The 21,929-nt window shown below is 43.2% G+C and overlaps 1 protein-coding gene across 1 annotated transcript in view; it reads left to right on the top strand.

Annotated features, from left to right (window-relative positions):
* Window positions 1-868, top strand: part of UBE2E3 (ubiquitin conjugating enzyme E2 E3) — an 83,709-nt gene extending 82,841 nt beyond the window's left edge. Inside the window, 1 exon segment of the mRNA XM_030580627.1 lies at window positions 231-868. Within this exon segment, the coding sequence (XP_030436487.1) occupies window positions 231-328 (98 nt within the window). The 3' untranslated portion in view covers window positions 329-868.
* Window positions 869-21,929: the final 21,061 nt, after the last annotated feature.

Genomic DNA, 21,929 nt, shown 5'->3' with positions numbered 1-21,929 from the left:
CAGATAAAACAGATTAAAATCCTTCCTCTTCATTCTGCTTTGGGTGTTTGTTCTTGAAAATGGCTTGTGTGTCAAGACCTCTGCTACAAAGCCTAGCATTTTCTGGCCTAACAAAGACAGTGTACTGGGAAGCAAGTAATTTTTAAAGTGTTTTTCCTTTTTTAATAGAATGATTTCTGATGTTGTTTTTCTTCCCTATCTTCCTCTCCTTTTACCCCAAACCATTACAGCTGATCCTCTGGTTGGAAGCATAGCCACTCAGTACCTGACCAACAGAGCAGAACATGACAGGATAGCCAGACAGTGGACCAAGAGATATGCAACATAAATGACAAACTACTTGTGCTCTGTGAGGGTGCAGAAGGCAACTTTACAGTGTGCAACAAATCTTTATAGCCTTTACAATACGGACTTCTGTGTATATGTTATACTGATTCTACTCTCTGCTTTTATCCTTTGAAGACTGGGATTCTGCCCCCTAAAAAAGGTAAATGCTATCAGGAGTAGAACTTTGTAGCTGTAGATTAGTTATGTTTAAAAAGCCTACTTGCAAGTCTTGCTTCTTTGGGATATCAAAATGTATTTTGTGATGTACTAAGGATACTGTTCCTGAAGTCAACCAAATATTATAGTGCATTTTAGCCTAATTCATTATCTGTATGAAGTTATTAAAGGTAGCTGTAGATTACTAGGAATTATGTCATTTGTATTAAACCCAGATCTATTTCCAATATGTGGTACATGCTGTTGTGAAAACTGTTTTAACTTTTACCTTTGTCAGTTTGTAATGAAAGGATTTCCTTTTCCCCTTTGTAGCTCAGAGAGCACCCAGTGTATCATCTCAAATACAATAAACATGTTCCCCAAGGAGCAGTTTCTTTGTTTTCCTAATTTAAATTAGAATTGGAGTGAATTTAAATATAACAATGATGCAAAGCTATTGTATCACAGGTCCCGATGGATCATCTGGTAAATTAATATACACAAGCAAAGGCTTGCTATTAAGTGTATACCTATGGATTGTTTAAAAGTAAACATTTTCCAGTGGAATTTTTTTTTTTTTAAACAGAAAATATTTTCCTGTTTTTTGGGGTTTTTTTTAAAACTAACAAGGTTATTTAAGTTAAAATGAGAGCAGTTAGTGAGAGGTTGCTATGGCAGTTACTGTGGATACATATGGGCCCAATCCTGCTTCCATAATAGTCAATCTGAGTTTTCCATTCATTTGTTCAGTTGGAGCAGGGCCAGGCTCTTGATAGCTTGAGGCTTCATTTCTTAATTTTAGATGGAAAAAATGTGGCTCGCCCAGCCAGAGAACTGCTATTGTCCATTGAAAAGAGTCTTCCAAAGCCCTCTTGGAGGCTTTGTCAGCTCTCTGGGAAAGAAAGGAATAGAGGAGATTTAGGCAGGGATTATATGATATGAGAAGAGATTGGAAACACTTGTGGGAAAGTGCATTAGTGCAAGTGAAACTGAAAATTAGAAGAGACTTAGACTTCTCACCAGGAATTCTTATGTGCAACAAAAATGCAAGTGTATGTTCTATACAGTTTGACAAGTACAGTCACTAATTTTCTCTTTAGGGTGTTGATCACTGTAGTGATGACCCTTGAGTAATAGAGTACAGCTAAAGTGTTCATTGATCCCTTTAAAACTAACTTACGAATTGGCTCCTGTTTTAAAAGTAATTCTCTCCTATGTGACCTTGTGTTTTTGGAGATGTAGCTCTTCCATTACTAAGATGTTCTGTGCATTAAATGTATAGAAAGCAGAATTTCAAGGTTTTAATATCAAAGCAGTGGAAGAATTTGAAGATTATCCAAAGTTAATTATCACTGTTAAATCCCTGTTCTTGGGTCAGGTGGCCTTTAGCATGTGTCATTTGCTCTGCTCTAAATATTTGTAGAGTTTCCTCAAGGTGGCTCAAAGGACTATATATCCCATATATCTCTAACTAGATATATTTAGGAGCTGTGAGGTGGATTTGGAGCTTGGGCTGTGAAAGGCAACAAGGAATAAGAGTTAGGGAACTGACCAGTACAGTGGAGATCTTTGTGTGGTAATAAACTAGTGCAAGTGAACAAAGTACTGGGAACCACTGCTGAACGCAACCTCAATTTCTCACTATAGCGTTATACGTAGTGAGAAATAATACATATTGGCAAAGAAACGTGCTTCTAAGAACCAAGGAACAATGCTACATACAAAAGATAACTGAAGTCTGGAGAGAGACTTCCAAGACCTTGATGATCACCGTACGTAGAAGAATGCATGCACAACACTCCACTGAATTTCCAGTAAAGGAAATATGTGAACTACAGAATTCAGATATTTATAATCACAAAAGATATGCTATAAAAGAGATGTAATTCTTATTTTAATGTACTTGGTTTCATATCACACATCAGACTTCAAATACCTAGGTGTACAGGTGGGATACCTTCTTAACATTGCCTCACTCTATCCTTCCTAGACATTTGGTCCTTTTCTCTGAATTCCCATCCTTTTGTTGGTTTGTCATGATTCTGTTCTTTTTAATGTAGTTTGTGTATGTAAATTTTATATTTACTGAAGTAAAGGTTGGTTTTGTGTAAACAATTAAACTTTAAAAATAAGCTAATTTTGTTTCTCAACTTCTCTCTGCTAAACCAAGCAGTAGAAAGAAAATTTGTATTGTTAAATAAATCAATTAGTTGTTAAATGAGCATGTGTGTCTGTTTCCCTGAGGTTGGGGAGAAATCTCCTCCAGTCCTGACGGTATCCAAGAACTGCTACAACCAATTTGACATGCTAAATCAAACGAGAAGTTGAAGTGTATAACAATCCATTTTCTTAGCTCTCCTAGTGCTAATAATCTCTCCTGGCAAATCACCGTAGCTATGCATGCTTTTATTTTATTAAAAATCGAGTTCTCTGATTTCCTATCTCCAACTACTAGTGCTGGCCGGAAAATGTCAACACAAATGACATTTTGGCGAAAAACATCTTTAACATTTCAAAACTCCCCCTCCTCCTTTTCTGGACCTTCTGTTTAGTCTCCAGAATCTACATGATTTGCAAGTCAAACACAATGAGCTCAATGAGCACTCTGGTTCCAGCTCTTTTGCACCATTTGGAAAGCTACCCTAACGGGGCAGCCAGGGATTCCCCATCACAGGAAATCCTCACACAGGGAACTAGTACAGGCAGTTTTGTGCCACCCTTTTCAGCATGAGCTTGTTGGAGAGCAGGGAGGGAAAGAAAGGTGCATGCCAGACCAAATGGAGATTTGCACTCTGCCAGCTTCTTGTCCACTACAGCCACCGCCTCTGCCTGCAGGCAACGTAACTTAGAGCAGCTTTGGAGCTGCTCTAAATTATGCCCAGGGCATTTTCAGAAATACTGTAGTATTCAGTTTCCCATGAAAAATGATAGTTTTAAAGGAACAGAAAGCTGTTGATATTCTAAAAATATCCTTATTTGTATATTTACAGAAGCTCCTGAATTATTCATAAGACAGCAGTTTCCTGGTCTACGATATCTATCCTTGTAAAACATCAGCTAGCTAAAAGGAATGTGCTCAGATACAGTGTAGGCCATAATGCTCTTTGATTATCAGAAATACATCACTGGAAGAGGAGGGTATCACTTGAGGCTAGATTGTGAGAATATAATAGGCCCAGAGCTGCACTGCTCCACAAGCAACCCTGAGACTGAATTAGCTCACAGCCACAATCTGCTCCCTTCCTTCCTCCCTCTAGGAAGAGGTCTGTGCTAGCCTGTTAGCAGGTGCAGATTTGTTCTCATTCTGCACTGGCTCAACTGTGATGCTCATGCAGGGTAGAGTCAAGGCTCTGCCCTTTGCCAGCCTACCTGGGGGAGGGGGTGAGAAAAGCTGCAGCCCCAGGGGGTTCTCCCCCCTACCCCCATGTTGTGACTTGTGAGGTGGGTACAGAACAAGTCACAATCCTGCCCTTCACAGTCATCTTATAATGGTGCATTGACATACTTGTTCAAGGGATTTATGATTTAGCTAAACATTTAGCTGCATATCTCTGCAGCTCCAAAGGGCTTCCTGCTGATCCTGTATAGGCCACCACAGAGAACTGCAAGGAAGAGGGCCAAGGAGCTGGCAACTGTAGTTACACTTTACATTAATCCTATGGCCCCAAAGTCCCTTGGGCTCAACTTGTGTGGGGAAGCAGCAGCTCCTTCTGCTTCTCGCTAAGAGTATTGTCTCCTAGCCCCACACCTTGGCTGTGGGTTGGAGGATGGATTTCACATCTCCAACCACCTGCTTGTCCTCAGTAGAGCCTGACTACTGGAGATGGATATGGGAGAAGTGGATTCCATGCATACAGAATACAACAGCTTTGAAGGCAGTAATTGTAGTAGGAGAAAGATGGGATTCTATTAATCTATAAAAATACTAGAGTACTTATGTAACCTTTGTCATAGATAGGAAATCAGATATAAAATGTTGCATCTCTGGAGTTGCTTTTGGAGTTGCCTTTTTGCAGATATAAAATGCCATGATCAACCTTTGCTGGAGGTCTCCAAATACCCTGACCAGCTGGGGAGGTGAGTGATAATTGCTAGAATGTTAGTAGTACTGCACTTTTGTGCTTGAGGTGCAGCAATTTGAGTAAACAAGGAGCTGGACCACTGTTGGCCCTAACATATCCTGCAACTGTGCCTGTTGTCATTATCCCTAACTCCAGATACAAAATTGAGTGGCAGCAGAGATGGATTACAGTTGTGTAGGGCCTGGGCGAGGGCAAGTGGGGGCTCCTCTCTACCCCTTCTGCCTGCAGCCCCCCCCAGAACTCCTGCCAGGAAGCGGGTGCAGGAGCGCTGGGCAGGTGGGCAGGCGGACTGGGTCAGGGCACCAGGCCATTCCAATTGGGGCCTGGGCCCCGTTGCCCCAGTGGCTAATCCACCACTGAGTGGCAGTTGTCTGTCAAATGGGCGTTAGCTCTCCAAGGAACACCAGTAAACCCGGAAGGGAGATTTTGTATTTTTCTGGTACTGGCTGTTTGTACGGGTAATATGTTCTTTACAAAGTAATAGCAACATACACTGGGAAGGTTGCATTGCACAGAAAGGGTCCCTGATGGCTAGTTATCAATCTGCTTCTGCATGACTCAGGTGAAAACAGCAGCCAGCTCATGTCATCAATCCGGGCTTTGTCTCTCTCTACAGAATAAACAGCAGGTCATCATTTCAAGAGGAGCTCCAGATGGCAAAAATTCCAGGCTCCACTGAATGAGCTGTTATAGTTGAGATTTTGGGGATCTGATATAGGTAGCTAATAAGGGTGAGCCTCAGTCCTGTGGGAGACCATTTTCCGGTATGCACCAACTGGACATATCCCCGAAGCAAACCATTGAGTTAGACATCAGCGATCTAAGATTTATCTGAGGAACCACTTAGCAGCAGTAGGAAAGGATATATAGGGACAATAAATGGAAGCTAAATGAAACTGCTGAAGTACAATTGTGCATGGTGGGGTTACTTTCAGCCAGTGATTGCAGCAGCCTGTCTTTGTGCTTATATATTCCAGTACTTTAGATGTCCTTTATATTTATGAAAATTTGGATCAGACTGCAACTTGCTATTTTATTGAGGGGGGGGTTCAGTTTTTTGCTGGAGCTAAATATGCTAACTGTTCATTATCAGAATTATTGCATATTTGTAACAAATATTTTTCATTCTAATGCAGTTGTACCATTCTTGATTTCCAGTTAAACCATTTTATAACTACGGATTTAATGGCAGTAAGAAACACATTCATATAATCTACCTTTTAAATTGTACAAATAGTTTTAGTAGATATTTTAAGAGAAATAATTCAAGTCATATTCCATTATGTTAGACAGCACAAATCAAAATTACATAGTGGTTTTCCTTGTTGATTATGCTATGTGTTACCTTTTGCAAAGATGTAGGTTATCTAATTTGGTCTATAACATAAGCAACTAATTCACCTTCACCGAACATAACCACAATTTTTTATTGCCTGCAGTATAATATTTGATCCAAGCATTTTTAAAATAGCTCAGGAAAATTAAACCAGAAAATGGATTGTTGTTGTTTAAGGGAAGTAGTATTAAGTGAATCCTGGAGGATCAAAACTGGGCAGGATTTCTATATTTCTTGAGATATATTGTTGACTTAGATATGGATACTACTTGCTTTGCAGTCCTGAACATGAAAGGTGTCAGAGGCAGTCAAATACACTGACTAGATAACTACCAAATCCAAAGGTTATTAGCTTTGCTATGGATTTTCACTGACATGAGTCCAAATAATAATAATAAATAATATGAAGCTGGCCATTATGTGAAAAGTGATGATGATAAAAAAAAATACTGAACTTTGCATTAAAAAGTAAAGCTAGGACAAATAAAACATTTAGTCCCAAATATTGGTCTTCAGGGGATCGACAGAACTATGAACTTTCATGGAAGTTGCACAACTAAATGAAATATTTTGTAAATTTCTCCTTAATGAGTTTTATATCAGTTTCAAATCTAACTTCATTGGAAGATGTGTGTGTAAATAAGGCCATCCATTTAGAATTTTCCACAGCCCAATTTCAACATTTTGGCCTTGAAGCTGGATTTTCTGAATGGCACTTGGCTTAGTTCATTTTCTGACAGGGACCCTCTACAGTCCTGAGAAGCCCTCTCTTTTAACCCAACCTAGTCCAATTTCATTGCTTCAGCCTAGATGATGAGGCCTGAAATAGACTTCTCATCAGAGCCCCTCAACAACAGTTGTTTAATCAGCAGAAAAGGTGATTTCTAACTGACTTAGGACACTCCTGTAGCAATTGCAGACTGGCCTATTTGCTCGGTGCTGTGATGGGAGTATCCTAAACACCTTTGGAGGGTCTGGCTTCTTGTTACTGGCTGGGCAAGAACCTTGTTCCTGGCACATTTAGGAGAAGGCTCTTCCCTTGTCACTTTTAGTGAAGTGCTTTAGAAATGGCCACCTGCCCCTGCCAACACCCCTCATTTCCACATGGTTGTGAAAGGGAAAGAAGTTCTGTTATCTCCACCTCACCTGGTTCCTTGAGGGAGGAATTGTGAGGAACTCTGGCAATGTCCTATCAGCTCTTTGTTCACTGTTTTACCAAGTAGATATTAGCTTTCAAAGCATCTCCTGGCTTCCACCAGGAAGTGATCTGGTGATTGTAAAAAATAAGTTACCATCTAAAAACAAAACAGCATTTTGTTTTAAGAGACCAGGTTGGAGGTTTTTGAGCATGTGAGTGAGGGTTACAATAACATTACACACTGGGGTATGTCAGGTACATCCTGATCAGTGAGCGGGCTGGGGAGGGGTGGGGTTAGTTAATAAGGACGCCGAAAGGTTCACATACTGGCATCATAGACAGTGGTTTTTCAGTCACAGGTAAACAATGTCTGTACATTCCCAGTTTGAGGGAGTATTTGAATGGCCAAGTCCACTTCTCCCCTCCCCCAAATATGCTAGGGGAGCAGGACTGAGAAGGAAGGCCCTGCGGCCCCACTGCACATGAAGGGAGAAAGGGAAAAGCCAGAAACTCCCCATACAATATAGGGGTGAGGAGGGAGAGAGGGATAATCCTCTTATTTGCTCTTGGTTTCTGTGAGTCAGGAAGAAAGAGAGATCTCTGGCTACTTAGTTATTTATCAGAGGTGAGGAAAGGGTTGGAAGGTTTTGCCTCTGCTCAGAACAGGCTTTCCCTGGAGATTCCCCATTGTTGGGATTAATCAAGTTGTAAGAGCTTTTCTTTTAGAATAATTTGGCAGTTTTATCATGTTAGATGAAATAAATCTCCACTAGATGTCAGCATAACACAGTTTAGAGCCATATACTTGACAGCACTTGAAGTTATGTAACACACTGGCTCTCCTGGAAATGAGCTTTATAGAAGCCAAGGTACTTAGGCTTACATGCCATTCCTTCCAAATGCTTTTTTTGTAAATAGGATATAAAATATAACTTTGGAAGGAAAAGCTGCCTGTAGAAGGCTGGGGATTCAGGTAATTTGTAATGGGACAGTGCAAGGTTCACCTCCAGGTCACCAGTTCAATGATACCTAGTAAGCACGGCCTGGAAATTGTTTCCGTATGTTGGCTGTGTGACAGCCAGGCTCCGTGGAGTTCCTAGTGGGCACGGATAAGAGCACAATTGCTGTCAGGGCCAGCAGACAGGTCCAAGGAGCCATGGGTATAGGGTGACCAGATATCGTGTTTTTAAAGGGACTTTTTCTTATATAGGCACCTATAATCTCTCCCGCATCCTGTTTTTTTCACAGTTTCTATCTGGTAACCCTACATGGGTGTGGAGACTGAATGCCTCATAGACTCATAGACTTTAGGATGGGAAGGGACCTCGAGAGGTCATAGAGTCCAGTCCCCTGCCCTCATGGCAGGACCAAATACTGTCTAGACCATCCCTAATAGACATTTGTCTAACCTACTCTTAAATATCTCCAGAGATGGAGATTCCACAAATTCCCTAGGCAATCTATTCCAGTGTTTAACTACCCTGACAGTTAGGAACTTTTTCCTAATGTCCAACCTAAATCTCCCTTGCTGCAGTTTAAGCCCATTGCTTCTTGTTCTATCATTGGAGGCTAAGGTGAACAAGTTTTCTCCCTCCTCCTGATGACACCCGTTTAGATACCTGAAAACTGCTATCATGTCCCCTTTCAGTCTTCTCTTTTCCAAACTAAACAAACCCAATTCCTTCAGCCTTCCTTCATAGGTCATGTTCTCAAGACCTTTAATCATTCTTGTTGCTCTTCTCTGGACCCTCTCCAATTTCTCCACATCTTTCTTGAAATGCGGTGCCCAGAACTGGACACAATACTCCAGTTGAGGCCTAACTAGCGCAGAGTAAAGCGGAAGAATGACTTCTCGTGTCTTGTTTACAACACACCTGTTAATGCATCCCAGAATCACGTTTGCTTTTTTTGCAACAGTATCACACTGTTGACTCATATTAAGCTTGTGGTCCACTATGACCCCTAGATCTCTTTCTGCCATACTCCTTCCTAAACAGTCTCTTCCCATTCTGTATGTGTGAAACTGATTGTTCCTTCCTAAGTGGAGCACTTTGCATTTATCTTTATTGAACTTCATCCTGTTTACCTCAGACCATTTCTCCAATTTGTCCAGATCATTTTGAATTTTGACCCTGTTCTCCAAAGCAGTTGCAATCCCTCCCAGTTTGGTATCGTCCGCAAACTTAATAAGCGTACTTTCTATGCCAACATCTAAATCGTTGATGAAAATATTGAACAGAGCCGGTCCCAAAACAGAGTCCCTCCTGAGGGACTCTCTCCAAAGCAGATGGGGTGGTGTGATGAAGCTTGCACTCCTGTTGCCTTTGCATTACCTGGCCTCCTAGTAAGCAGAAAGCTTTATTCTTCACTGTTGTCAATCTGTCATCCTCCATAAGCACTAAATTCAGTTAAAAAGTATTTTTTTACTTTGTTCAGAATGGGAAGACCCTGCTACAGCCTTGTTAAATAGAGGTCTTCAGCACAATACTCGTCTCACCCATTCTCATAAAACAGGTTTGAAACCTACAATAGTAAAAATATTCTTATGAATATAAGAGGATGGAAAAAACAAAATATTTTGGGTACTAGTCTGACCATTCCACCTAACACCATACACCCCTCTGCTTTGGGTATATCTTTACTCCAGAAAAGAGAGAAGATATATTTGGAATTGTAACGGGGTGCACTCACCTGTCACACACAAACCCTTGCCTAAGTGCATATGCCTGCCCTCTATCTCAGTTTTCCCCTGCTCCAGGATAGAGAGGTGCCCGAGGGCTCCCTCCCTGGAGACAAAGTCTTCAGCCTATTGGGGCCTTTCTGGTCACAGCTCTCCAGATGGGCCACTACAGTTCAGTTCCCCCTCTGGGGTACCTCAATGTCCAGATCACTTCCCCAGTGCCTAATGGATGGGGCGGGGAGGGACACAGGCCTACCCACTACTCCAGGTCCCAGCCCAGGGAACCAGAAGGTAGCAGTCATCTACTGTGTCATACCAGTGCTCTAATTCGCTGGGCCACTTCCATGCACCATCTTCACCCTTACTTCAGGGCCTGGCCCTAATGGAGTCCCAGCAACCAGGACTCCTTCTCATGCTCCGCAGCTTCTGGCAACACTGCCTGTCTGGGGTTCTGCAGCTCCATCAGCCAGACACACCATCCATGCTCCTACAGCTCCAGCAGCTCTTCTTATCCTAGGCTGCTGGGTCCTGATTAGCTATGTGGGACACAGCCACTCTAGGCAGTTTAGAGGACCCCCTCCATTACCCTTTTCTGGGGAAGGGTGTGGCAGGGCCAGGAGGCCTCCAGCAGGGGGCCTCTGAGTGTCTGGCATTCCCTATCACAGGAATATTGACAACTGGCTACAGTACCAATAAAAATGCAATGATATCAAATAAAAATAGTCTAGTTTGAAAGACAGTTGCCTTGAAACAACAGCCAAGGCAAAGAGTGGATGAGAAGGGAAACCTGAATGTAGAAGAGAAGGATTTGGATCATCTTATTCGGGTCAAGGCTTTGCAGATGGATAGCGCAGGCCTGCCGTGACAGGGGAACTACAGGCCAGTCAGCCTCACCTCAGTCCCTGGAAAAATCATGGAGCAGGTCCTCAAGGAATCAATTCTGAAGCACTTAAAGGAGAGGAAAGTGATCAGGAACAGTCAGCATGGATTCACCAAGGGCAAGTCATGCCTGACTAACCTAATTGCCTTCTATGATGAGATAATTGGGTCTGTGGATGAGGGGAAAGCAGTGGACATGTTATTCCTTGACTTTAGCAAAGCTTTTGATAAGGTCTTCCACAGTATTCTTGCCAACAAGTTACAGAAGTATAGGCTGGATAAATGGATAAGGTGGATAGAAAACTAACTAGATCATCGGGCTCCAGGGGTAGTGATCAATGGCTCCATGTCTAGTTGGCAGCCGGTATCAAGTGGAGTGACCCAAGGGTCAGTCCTGGGGCTGGCTTTGTTCAATATCTTCATTAATGATCTGGAGGATGGCATGGACTGCACTCTCAGCAAGTTTGCAGATGACACTAAACTGGGAGGCATGGTAGATACACTGGAGGGTAGGGATAGGACATAGAGGGACCTAGACAAATTAGAGGATTGGGCCAAAAAAAAAAAAAAAAGAATCTGATGAGGTTCAACAAGGACAAGTGCAGAGTCCTGCGCTTAGGACGGAAGAATCCCATGCACTGCTACAGACTGGGGACCGAGTGGCTAGGCAGCAGTTCTGCAGAAAAGGACCTAGGGGTTACAGCAGTGGACGAGAAGCTGGATACGAGTTGCCAAGAAGGCTGTGACAGGGTTGGGACTCACCACCATGGCACCTCCTGCCTCCAGGCATTAACTCACTTCATGGGGAGTGCCCTCTGCTGGTGGTGTCCCGTCCGTCATCTGTTCCTCACTGGTGTCTGGACCCACATTGCTCCCCCTCTGGCAGTGCCGCCTAATCCATCCTCACCACCTTCCGGGGAGGGGGAGAGGAGGGCTTAGCAACAGTCCTTGCACTGGCCTCAGTGGCCAACCACAGCCTCCAAAGTCTATCCCCTTGTTTCAAGGGCCAGTTGCAGTTTGTTTCAGCCACTCTACTTCATGGCCAGGTGCAGTACAAGGGGGGGAGGGAGCTGGGGGGGGCAGGCCTGCCCACTACTCTGGGTCCCAACCCTTTAGTGGCAGCTTCCCTGTCCTCCTCCTCTCTCCTTGTCCAGCTGTCCCTGGGCCACTTCCCCTTTGGCCCCCTTTGCACCAGCTAGGCCCTTCCCTCAGGGCCTGCAGCCTGGCAGGTCATGGGCTGGAGTTCCCTTCCGCTCCCCCGAGCCTGCCCAGCACTGCACTGTCCCAGGTGCTAGTCTCCTGCTCTGGAGACAGACCTTCCCCCATGAAGGTCTGGGACAAAATGCCTCCTGCTCCTCTGGGCAGCCTTTATATATGGCCAAGCTGAGCCCTGATTGGCTCTCAGTAAATCCTTTCCTGATTTTTTTTTTTTACTAGCTTAACTATTAAACTGCCTGGATTAAATACACATTCATGCATATCTGCCATCTGGAAATTAGCCAAGTCCTGTTAAGGTGCTTTAAATAACAATTTGTCTTTCATTGGAGTTGTTTTATGCTTTACTCTCCATGTTCCATTCCAATGCTCAAATCTTGGAAGAGGTTATTCTAATCAGTGAAAGTCATGGTGAACTATTACTGTGTAACTGAACAGGGATTTTCTTGGCACTTGACTTATATTTTGTTACTAGAAGAGTGACCTCAGCTAAACATTATAAATCAGGAAAAGCTGACATAGAAACCTACAAGTCACCTAAGGGGCTTTCCACTTTGATGATATACACCTCTACCCCGATATAACGCCGTCCTTGAGAGCCAAAAAAATCTTACCATATTATAGGTGAAATTGTGTTATATCGAACTTGCTTTGATCCGCCGGAGTGCATAGTCCCAGCCCCCCCCCCCCAACCCAAACCCTGAGCGCTGCTTTGCTGTGTTATATCTGAATTTGTGTTATGTCGAGGTAGCGGTGTATTTGCTTATTTAGCTATCAGGGACTAATATGGCTCTCTTTCTCCAGTAGCCATTCCAGAGTGTAATAAATTGACTTACGATGCAAGGTTAAATATTTTAAACACACCAAATTGCTAATGATTTGCAAAGGCTTTAACCGAGTAATTAAAGTGACTTGATTCAGGCCTCAAAGTGTAAATCACACACTTTGTAAAGGAAGTCTTGTACCATCAGATTTAGACAGTCTTCAAAATGAGGCCTGTGTAATCACCACAGCACACTTATAGGCTTTCTTTGCCCTATTAATTTACATTAGGAACCTGGAGTGAAGCTATTAAACTGCAGACGTCTTAAGGTGTTGCCTGTGGTAGGGTCTTTATTGAAGCCAATTACAGAGTCAAACTGCAAAAGGTTATACATTTATGCAAATTGCTCAAATTTACACTCGAGAGCCAACATAGCTCTACAAAAACGCTGGAATCCCTACAGAATCACTGCCAAGTCCCACAAATTGCACTGCAGGGATCCAGGACTTTCTCGCTTATGGCACATACACTCTCCTGCTCGAGACAGAGCGTACCAAGGGATTTGTAAGAGAAATCCGGGGGGCAGTGAGCCATGTAATCTACAACTTGATCATGGTTCCTTATTTCTGTTTGGAGATGAATTATTTTAAATCAGAGCATGCCTCAGGTCATACTAGGTCTAGCTCTATTGAATGCCAGAATTCTATAGCACGCACCTGTGGCTCAGGGTTGGTTGTGTCCTGACACTTGGTGAGAACATGCACGCCACAACTTTGGAAAAAAAGCATGAGATTAAATGCAGGCTCAAAATGATCATCTCATGGTAACGCAGTTGTGCAGCTATGATTATGTTGCTAGTTTCTTTTGGCTTCAATTTTTTCCTTGATCTTAACTCCTTTTGCTGTGAATGTATTGATCCTAGTAAAGTAATACTCACCTTCAAACATTGGAGCATGATGGTTAAATAGGATTATGCTTTACTGTTTCTGGCAATCCTGGAAGACCTAAAAAGGTATTCCATTGCCTTGAGCAAATGCATAGCCAGCCAGCCATCCTCCCTTCCCCTCTCTCCCCTTCCTCTGTGTGGTTGGGTTTAGAACAAGAGTCTGAGAAGACACTGTTGATACTTTTTCTTTGTCCTTAAAATGATGCACATCATGATAAAAGTCTTCGGGTTAAACCAAAATTGTGCAGATCAAAGTAGTTGCTCACCTTGGAAGCCGCTATGCTAGGTTTGTTAGCACTGATTGTTTATTTGTATTTACACAACTCCATTATACTAACCAACTAAATATATGCCTACTCTCAGCCCTGGGAACCTTTGCCACATGATAATGCAAAGAAAAATAAATCTAGAAACTTCCTCCAAGCCAGAAAAAGAAACCAAAACCACTGCAGTCCCCAAGACCCAGATCTTGGCACAAAAATTCCTCTTGCCCTGGGAAAGAGATGATCTTTTCAGGGTTTCATGAGACTGGGGGTATTCTGGACCTTGAAGAGGGAATTCAGATGTTTAGGGCCCATCATAGCAAATGCTCTATTAGCAGCTCACTTATTGTGCCTGGCACTAACTTTGTCTGTAAGGACCTTATTTGTCGTTTGGGATTTCTTCTTATTATTATTGGGGAGGTGGGTAGGAGTCAAATGTCACTAGACAGGTTAAAGCCTTGCCTCCCTTTTGTTTTTGTGTCTTAAATCTAGCAGAAGTTTCCATACTTCTATAACACTGATGATGATTGTGGAGAGACACAAGCTATTGGAACTGCTGCTGCTTCAAAAAGTTGCTCAACTTACTACTACAGCTACCAAGCACTCTGCAAACATCAGATGAGAGTACCCTTGATACTTCATACACTGCACACCTAACTCTCTTTAGCACAAGTATTAAATGCTGACAAGGATCAGACTCAGAAGACAGCAACAACTAAAAGTTGCTCATCTTGTAGTGCCTTTGCTTTTCTACCTCTTCCTTTTTCTAAGAAATTGAAAGAGGAAGCTATTTCCCCAACTGTTTTTATGAGAAACCGACTAATGTGAAAGTTTGAGCTCGATATTCAGCTGAGGTGAGCTTAGTGCCAACGCTCAGGGCATTTGATGGGTGGGGGAAGTAAAGATGGCTCTAATTTATGGCCCCTAGAGTGGCATTGAAGCCAGCATAACACTGGTGAGGACCATTATGTTATAGGCACTGATTTACTCAAATCCCAGGGGGTTCTCGACCCCGCCACCTCTGACCCAGGCCCCGCTCCCACCCCACCACTTCCCCCAAGCTCTCACCCCTGCCCTCGCTCTGCCCCTTCCCGTCACCTCTTTCTGTCCCCAGCACCTCTTGCATGCCACTGAACAGCTGATTCACAATGGGTGGGAGGCACTGGGGGGGAAGGGGGAGGAGCTAGCTGCCAGTGGGTGCTGAGCACCCACTCTAGTCCCGGAGCATGCACAGAGTCAGCGCCTATGTTGGGGGCATTACACTGGCCAGCATCAGCTGGAGCCCAGTGCACTCCTGCTAACCCTCTTCTCCTCCATTATCCTCATGTCAGAGGCAACATGTGGGAGGAGGACATGCAGGGGACATGGTGTCATGCCCCTGCCCCCCTGATTTGCTGCTTGGATTGTACTGAGCATGCATACATGGACTAAGCATGCTCAGTAACACTGCTGAAGCCTGCTGCCCTCACTCTGCCCCTTCACTATTGGCAGGCATAAGTCATCTGTGCATCATGCTGTCAGTTTTGCCCTTACCCACTCACACACACACACACACACACACACTACACCAGGTGTGGATGGCACTGAAACAGTTAAATCAAAGCCACTGAGGATTTCCTTCTTCCTGGGTAATCTTCTACCTGCTTGGCACTGCTCAGGGCAGGGGAAGTGGGGCCAAAGGATCAGGCCCATAGTCTGAAAGTTGAGTTGAATTCATGGTTCGTGGTCCAATTCTGCTGCTTTGTTACCTGACTAATTCAGGAGCCAATGGGGTTACACTGATGTCAAACAACTCTAAATGAGATCAGGATCAGGCCTTCATAATCATGCAAATATATAGCATATAAGTATTATGGGCCATTTACTGCCCTTACTCCACCCATGCTCCCACATCACATCAGTAGAAGTTATTTACAAGCAGTGATGAGAGCATATAACCTTTAGTCTTAGCTTGCAGCCTCATGGGCAAAATTTTTCTCCTACTTACATTGCTGTGAGGCTGAATCCAATGGAGTAGCACCTGATTTATGACAATCTAACACTAGATTTTTTTGGACCTGTGGGGCTGTTTCTCTTCTTACTTACAAAATCTTAAATCACTAGTAACCCCACTGTAATCAATGAAGTTAAATCACTGTGGGATCACAATCATGGCCTAAGTTTCATGTCACAGACTTTCTTAGACTAAATATTTGGGTTCTGTTTCCTACCTGAGTTCCTACAGAAGGGAAGGCAGAGGTATAAGAGGGAACAGGAGTCCATTCATCTCAGATTTACACAGGGGTGAAAGTAACTTAAAGGACTTACTGGTACTCCAGAGTCCTGCGGAGGGAGAGGGGCCTCAACTGGAAGAGGTGTGGCCTCTATCAGAAGAGTTGGGGCCTTTAAATCCTGGGGCTTTTAAATCAGGATTTAAAGGGCTCAGGGATTCGGCTGAAGTTAGGAGTCAGGCCCTTTAAATTAACCACGGAGCTACCAGCTGCAGAGGCAGCTGGGAGCCCTGGGTTTTGGGCAGGAGTGAAAGTAATTTACATTTCTTACCCATATGATCCAATCGCAAGCAACTCACCTACCTCTCCTATGTATTTCATGGATCCCTCCCATTGCATGATATAGATAGAGAAAATAAAACTACTGTTACTACTACCAATAATAAAACTTTACTATTGGAATAAGCCTGAAAACATGAAAACTCACTGTCACATTTTTCTCTGTGTCCCTCCTCCTCCAGCCAGGCTGCCGATGCTAGGCTCTGTGCTTTCTCCCTGCCTGGCACTCAGCAGCTGCTGCAGAGGCTTCCCTCTAGCTTGCAGCAGGGAGACTGCTTCCTGCATAAGAACAGTTTAAACTCAGTTGTTCTCTGATGGTTCAGCCCCCAGGGTTAAGAGAGGTTTCTGGCATCTTTGTTAATTTCACTCCCAGTTGTTGGGGTGGGGGGGACAGGTGAAGTTGTATGTGACCATGGCAGGGGCAGTTCTTTTCTGCCCCCTGGATGAGGGGATCTCCAATACTACTAAAATATAATAGTAGGGGCCGGTTGCTGAGGTCGGGGCAGTCGGCGGCAGGCTGCAGCTGCATTGTTTGTGACACACACATTCATACATACACATACATATTGTATGTATGTGTATGTGCATGTGGGGGGGAGGAGGAGGAGAGGAAGGGAAAGTCAGGGGTGAATGAAGGACAACTGGAATAACCTTCATGAAATATACAAGATATTTAAAGAAAGTTTTATCAATTTCAGCCTCTGCACTCTGCAGGCAGGACAAAACAAAAAGAGATCTGAGATTGCATCTGTTGTCCTAAGGACATTTCAGATGTTTAAATCAGTATAGAAAGAGGATGGATTGGAATGAAAACTACTATTTCTTTCAAAGGAGGCATAATAATTTCACTGAATATTCAGTTTTCCCCTCCAATTCCTTTGTGGTTTTGTCTATGGGGGCTATTTGCTTTCCCTGTAAATCTTTAGTTGCTTTAACAAAATTGCTTTGCCCAAAATAAACCCTAATCATCATGACACAGCTTTCCACCATGTTTTCCATGTTTTTTGTGTTGTTTTTTTTAAACAGTAACATTTCAAAGAGGATCTGCAAGCAGTTTGGACATCACAACCATGATCCTCTGCTGGGGAGGGAATGGGATAGATTTGAACTTGGAAATGGTTCCTGATTTTGATTGTATTTAGGAGATCCCCTCATCCTGGGGGCAGAAAAGAACTGTCCCTGCCCTGGTCACACACACCCAACAACAACAGGGAGTGAAATTAACAAGGATGCCAGAAAGGACTCCTAACTCTGGGCACTGAACTGCACAGGAAATAGCTGAGTTTAAACTGTTTTTTTGCAGGCAGCAATAGCAGGCATCCCAGCCAGTCTACTGCAAGCTAGAGCCTAGAGGAAAACCCCTGCTGGGGGGAATGGGGAGGAATTCAGAGCCTTGTCTGCAGCCTGGCTGGAGGAGGGGGAGGGAGGAAATGAGAAACCAATGTGACAGTGAGTTTTCCCCTTCCACCTGCTTTTATTAGCTCAGGATTTAAGCTGTGCAGCCAAATGCTTGTATTTGTTGTGTATATTAGTAGGAGAGATCCCCTCATCCCCTGGGGCAGACAGGGACTGCCCCTGCCATGATCAAACACACCCTCCCCTTGACCCCATCCCCCCAGCTACTGTGAGTGAAATTAACAAGGAGGCCAGAAACCTACCTGGGGGCTGAACCATCAGGGAACAGCTGAGTTTAAACTATTCTTATGCAGGGAGCAGGCTTCTCTTTCTCTCCCTCAGTCAATCTCCTTTTCTTACCTGTCCTCTGTACCGGCGCGTACCAGCTTACTTCATCTCTGGATTTACACCAATGTATCTGAGAGCAAAATGTGACCCTTAGTCTTCAAGAGGACAGTAATGGGAGATGTGTGTGCTCAGAACCCTTAGAAAGAGAGACCACATATTTACACGGATTTACATGCTTAACTTTTGGCACCTAAGTCTGGAAATTTTGGCCAAAATATTTCCCTATTGATTCCATTAGGCATTTTGTATGTGGATCAGTGGTGTTATGAGAACCTCAGTGCATGTTTTATTCAGGTGTTTATTCTCATCTTCTGCTTATAATTCAGTGTCAAAGGTTTGAGACACATCAGGCTCTATTGTCAACACAGCTCTGATGACATGCAGCTGTATGTCTTCTTCCCTGCAGTTGTGCTCAGCAGTGTCAGAAAAATGTTACAATCCCTGAAAAAGATTAACACCATGATGACTTAAGAGCTGGCTCAAAAGTGTTGCTGGTGAGAAGGCAAGTAAGCTAGCAAACACTGATCTTCCTCTACCACTGCACTTTTAGGGCTTACTAGATTCAGAATCAAATTTCGAACAACAATGTAAATCCCTTCTTTCACCTCCATCTGCTAGGAACCCTACTCCTCCTTTCTCTTGGCTGAGAACCTAGCCACACCAATCCTTTCACCCATCCCCTCCAGGGTGGACTATTGTAACAAGTATCAGAGGGTAGCCGTGTTAGTCTGGATCTGTAAAAGCAGCAAAGAATCCTGTGGCACCTTATATACGTCTGTTAGTCTATAAGGTGCCACAGGATTCTTTGCTGCTATTGTAACTCAGTGTACCTTCAGATAAAGGTGTGTGAGACAATGGAAACTGCAGCTTGTGCTGGATGTAGCAGCCTACCTCATTAGCAGGAAATAAAGTGACAAACACATCATGCAGGTTCTCAACCCTTCACTAGCTCCCACTTCATTCCAGGTGCTAAGTTATGGCTCTGGTATTAATCTTTCAGGCCGTACATGGTTTGGGACCAAATTACTTCAGAGGTAAGCTATTCATTCATGACCCACTGTGACAGCTCTGCTCCTCTGGGCAATGCTGCTGACAATGCCCAGCATGAAGCCCAGGAAAGGGCACTTGACTGTGCAATGACCTACCAGAAGGGATAAAACTAAAGCGGATGTCTGATCGCTCAGAGCACATTGCAGGACTCCCTGCAATGACAGAAGACAGGGAATCATAACAATCAAAACCAATAGTTAGCCAAAACTATTGAGTCTTAAACAGGCACAGAGTAGATCCCATTAATGAATGCACAGTGGAGATCTTCATAGCAAATCTTATTACTATAGAGGGTACTAATTGCTATTATGCTGATAGTGCCCTGAAAATACTTAGGATGGATCAATAGCTTTTGAAAAGTGAAGACACCTGTTTTAAGGAATGGGCTGACATATGGATATATTTAATATAAATAAATGGTGGTCTGATGCAATGTGGTACTCTATAAAGACACCCAAGTTTTGGTGACTTTGTTCATTCCTAAGTAGTGCAAATACACCCTTTACAATCACAGCATCAGGGTCTTTTTTTTTTAAACTATTTTTGAAATATTATAGTGTTTAATTTGTCACTTTCATATTCTTTAGAGCCAGGCAGCCTCAGTACTATGAATCTAATTGTATAAGACTTAGACAGAAAAATAATACATTTTAGAACATTAAAAAATTAGCAAAGGTAGCTATTCTGTTCATAATGTCATGATTTTGTTTGCTTGTAAAATTCCTCAGCCTTTACTTAAGCAAAAGTTCCATCAGCTTCAGTGGGAGTTCTGATTAAGTCATTACCAACACAGAATTTGGCCCTTTAACTTTCAGAGATCAGGGCAGATATCTGCTATTGATAAATAGATAATTGCTTTGCTTGCTGCACATTTTCTAAATGCTTCCTGTAATAAGACATGAATGTGGTGTTTGGGGTGAATGTTGTCTTTTCAGCCAAAAAAAAGAAGGAGGTGGAGAAGAAAACAAAGGATTCCACCCTCTATTTCCATAAACAAATAAACAAACAGGCTCTTCTCTGCCAGGGAGTGCTATTATGCTTTATGGGTCTACTTTGTCTCTGTCACACCAGCAAAGCTCCATTGAAATCAGTGGCGCTAGGCTGGGGTAACAGAGTGGAGAATTGGGGCCCCTCAGCATTTCATTTAAAACATGTAATATAAAAATCAGTGTCCAACCAGAAAAGACAGATGTACATGACCACATGATTTAAAAAACCTAGACTGAATGGTAGGGATTTCCCCCACCCTCAGCCCTGCTCATCTGCACTGCTAAGCACACACCACAGTTTTGAAGTAAGGATGGAAACTTGTCCCCTAAGAGATGAATGAATATCACCAATTCATTTTGCTTCCGTTATCAAAGAGCCAAAAGATGAAGACTTTGACTCTCTACTATATTTATAACAGTGCAAAGTATCATCGTCATCATCACAGTTCTAGTAACTAGGAGCCTTGTTGAGTAGGTCGTTTGAGCAGAGATGTAGAGGACTGAATGGACACAGAGAGTGAATTACAGCTAGCTATGGAAGTGTGTTTGGCAGGGGTAACGTGGGACAACTTGCATTGTAGCATCCATGCTGTAGGTTTTCCTATGGACAAAGCAAGGATTCCAGTTGTCTAGCCCGGGGTAGGCAACATTATGGCACTTGTGCCGAAGGCGGCATGTGAGCTGATTTTCAGTGGCACTCATACTGCCTGGGTCCTGGCCACCAGTCTGGGGGGCTCTGCATTTTTAATTTAATTTTAAATGAAGCTTCTTAAACATTTTAAAAACCTTATTTACTTTACATACAACAACAGTTTAGTTATATATTATAGACTTATAGAAAGAGACCTTCTAAAAACATTAAAATGTATTACTGGCACGCGAAACCTTAAAGCAGAGTGAATAAATGAAGATTCGGCACACCACGTCTGAAAGGTTGCCGACCCCGATCTAGCCTGTCCGATAGCTCTTTCAGCGAGCACTACATTCACTCATTAAAAAAGACTGATGCATGACACTTTAAAATACGTAATTGAACATATGTTGATTGACCACCCTGGAGGCTGAATTCCTCTTGCTCACTTCAGAACAAGCACAGCACAAGCCAGAGTGCACAGTGACACCAATGTGCTTTGGCTCTGCCCAAAGTGTCTCCTGTAGCAGTGAGAGATCAATCAGTCTCCATGCCTATTGACTCTTTCCACTGCGCTGGGAGTGCTACCAAAAGGTGCTGAGACTACTACTATGCCAGCTGAGGATCTGAACTGACAGGTTCCTTTCATCTTCACATGGTAAAGAGACATTACCAACCTGGGCAGAATTTGAAATGACATGACGTAGGCCCATTACCAACCTCCGGAAGCAATGAATGCCCCAGATTTATTTTGCTAGTCAAGGCACAGTTTGTAGAAACAAAGCAGTGTGAAGTACTACACAGAATGTGTGCTAATAGTCAAAAAAAGTATATACTAGTTTTCCTGCACTGCTACAATAAGTTCAAAGGTGGTACTTTAAAAAAAAAATAGGGTACTCAATTCAAATGGGACTTCTCACCTGTAAAGTTAAGCATCCCTCTTAAGTAAAGCACTTGTATACTCGCTAAAGTTTAAGAACATTCTTATGTACTTTCCTGCATTTGGGGTCTGTAAGATCTTGAGGACAGGAACGTTGGCCCAGATCCTCAAAGATATCTAGGCCCCTAATTCCCACTGAAATCTGAGGGATCTATGCCCTTGTCTTCATACATTATGTTACTCAGCATCTAGCACACAGTTGGTGCTATATAATAGCAAATAAGGTTTCCTTATAATAAGTT

This window comes from Gopherus evgoodei, chromosome 11 (assembly GCF_007399415.2).
Source record: "Gopherus evgoodei ecotype Sinaloan lineage chromosome 11, rGopEvg1_v1.p, whole genome shotgun sequence".
Classification (NCBI taxonomy): domain Eukaryota; kingdom Metazoa; phylum Chordata; order Testudines; family Testudinidae; genus Gopherus; species Gopherus evgoodei.
This window is presented reverse-complemented; position numbering and strand designations above follow the sequence as displayed.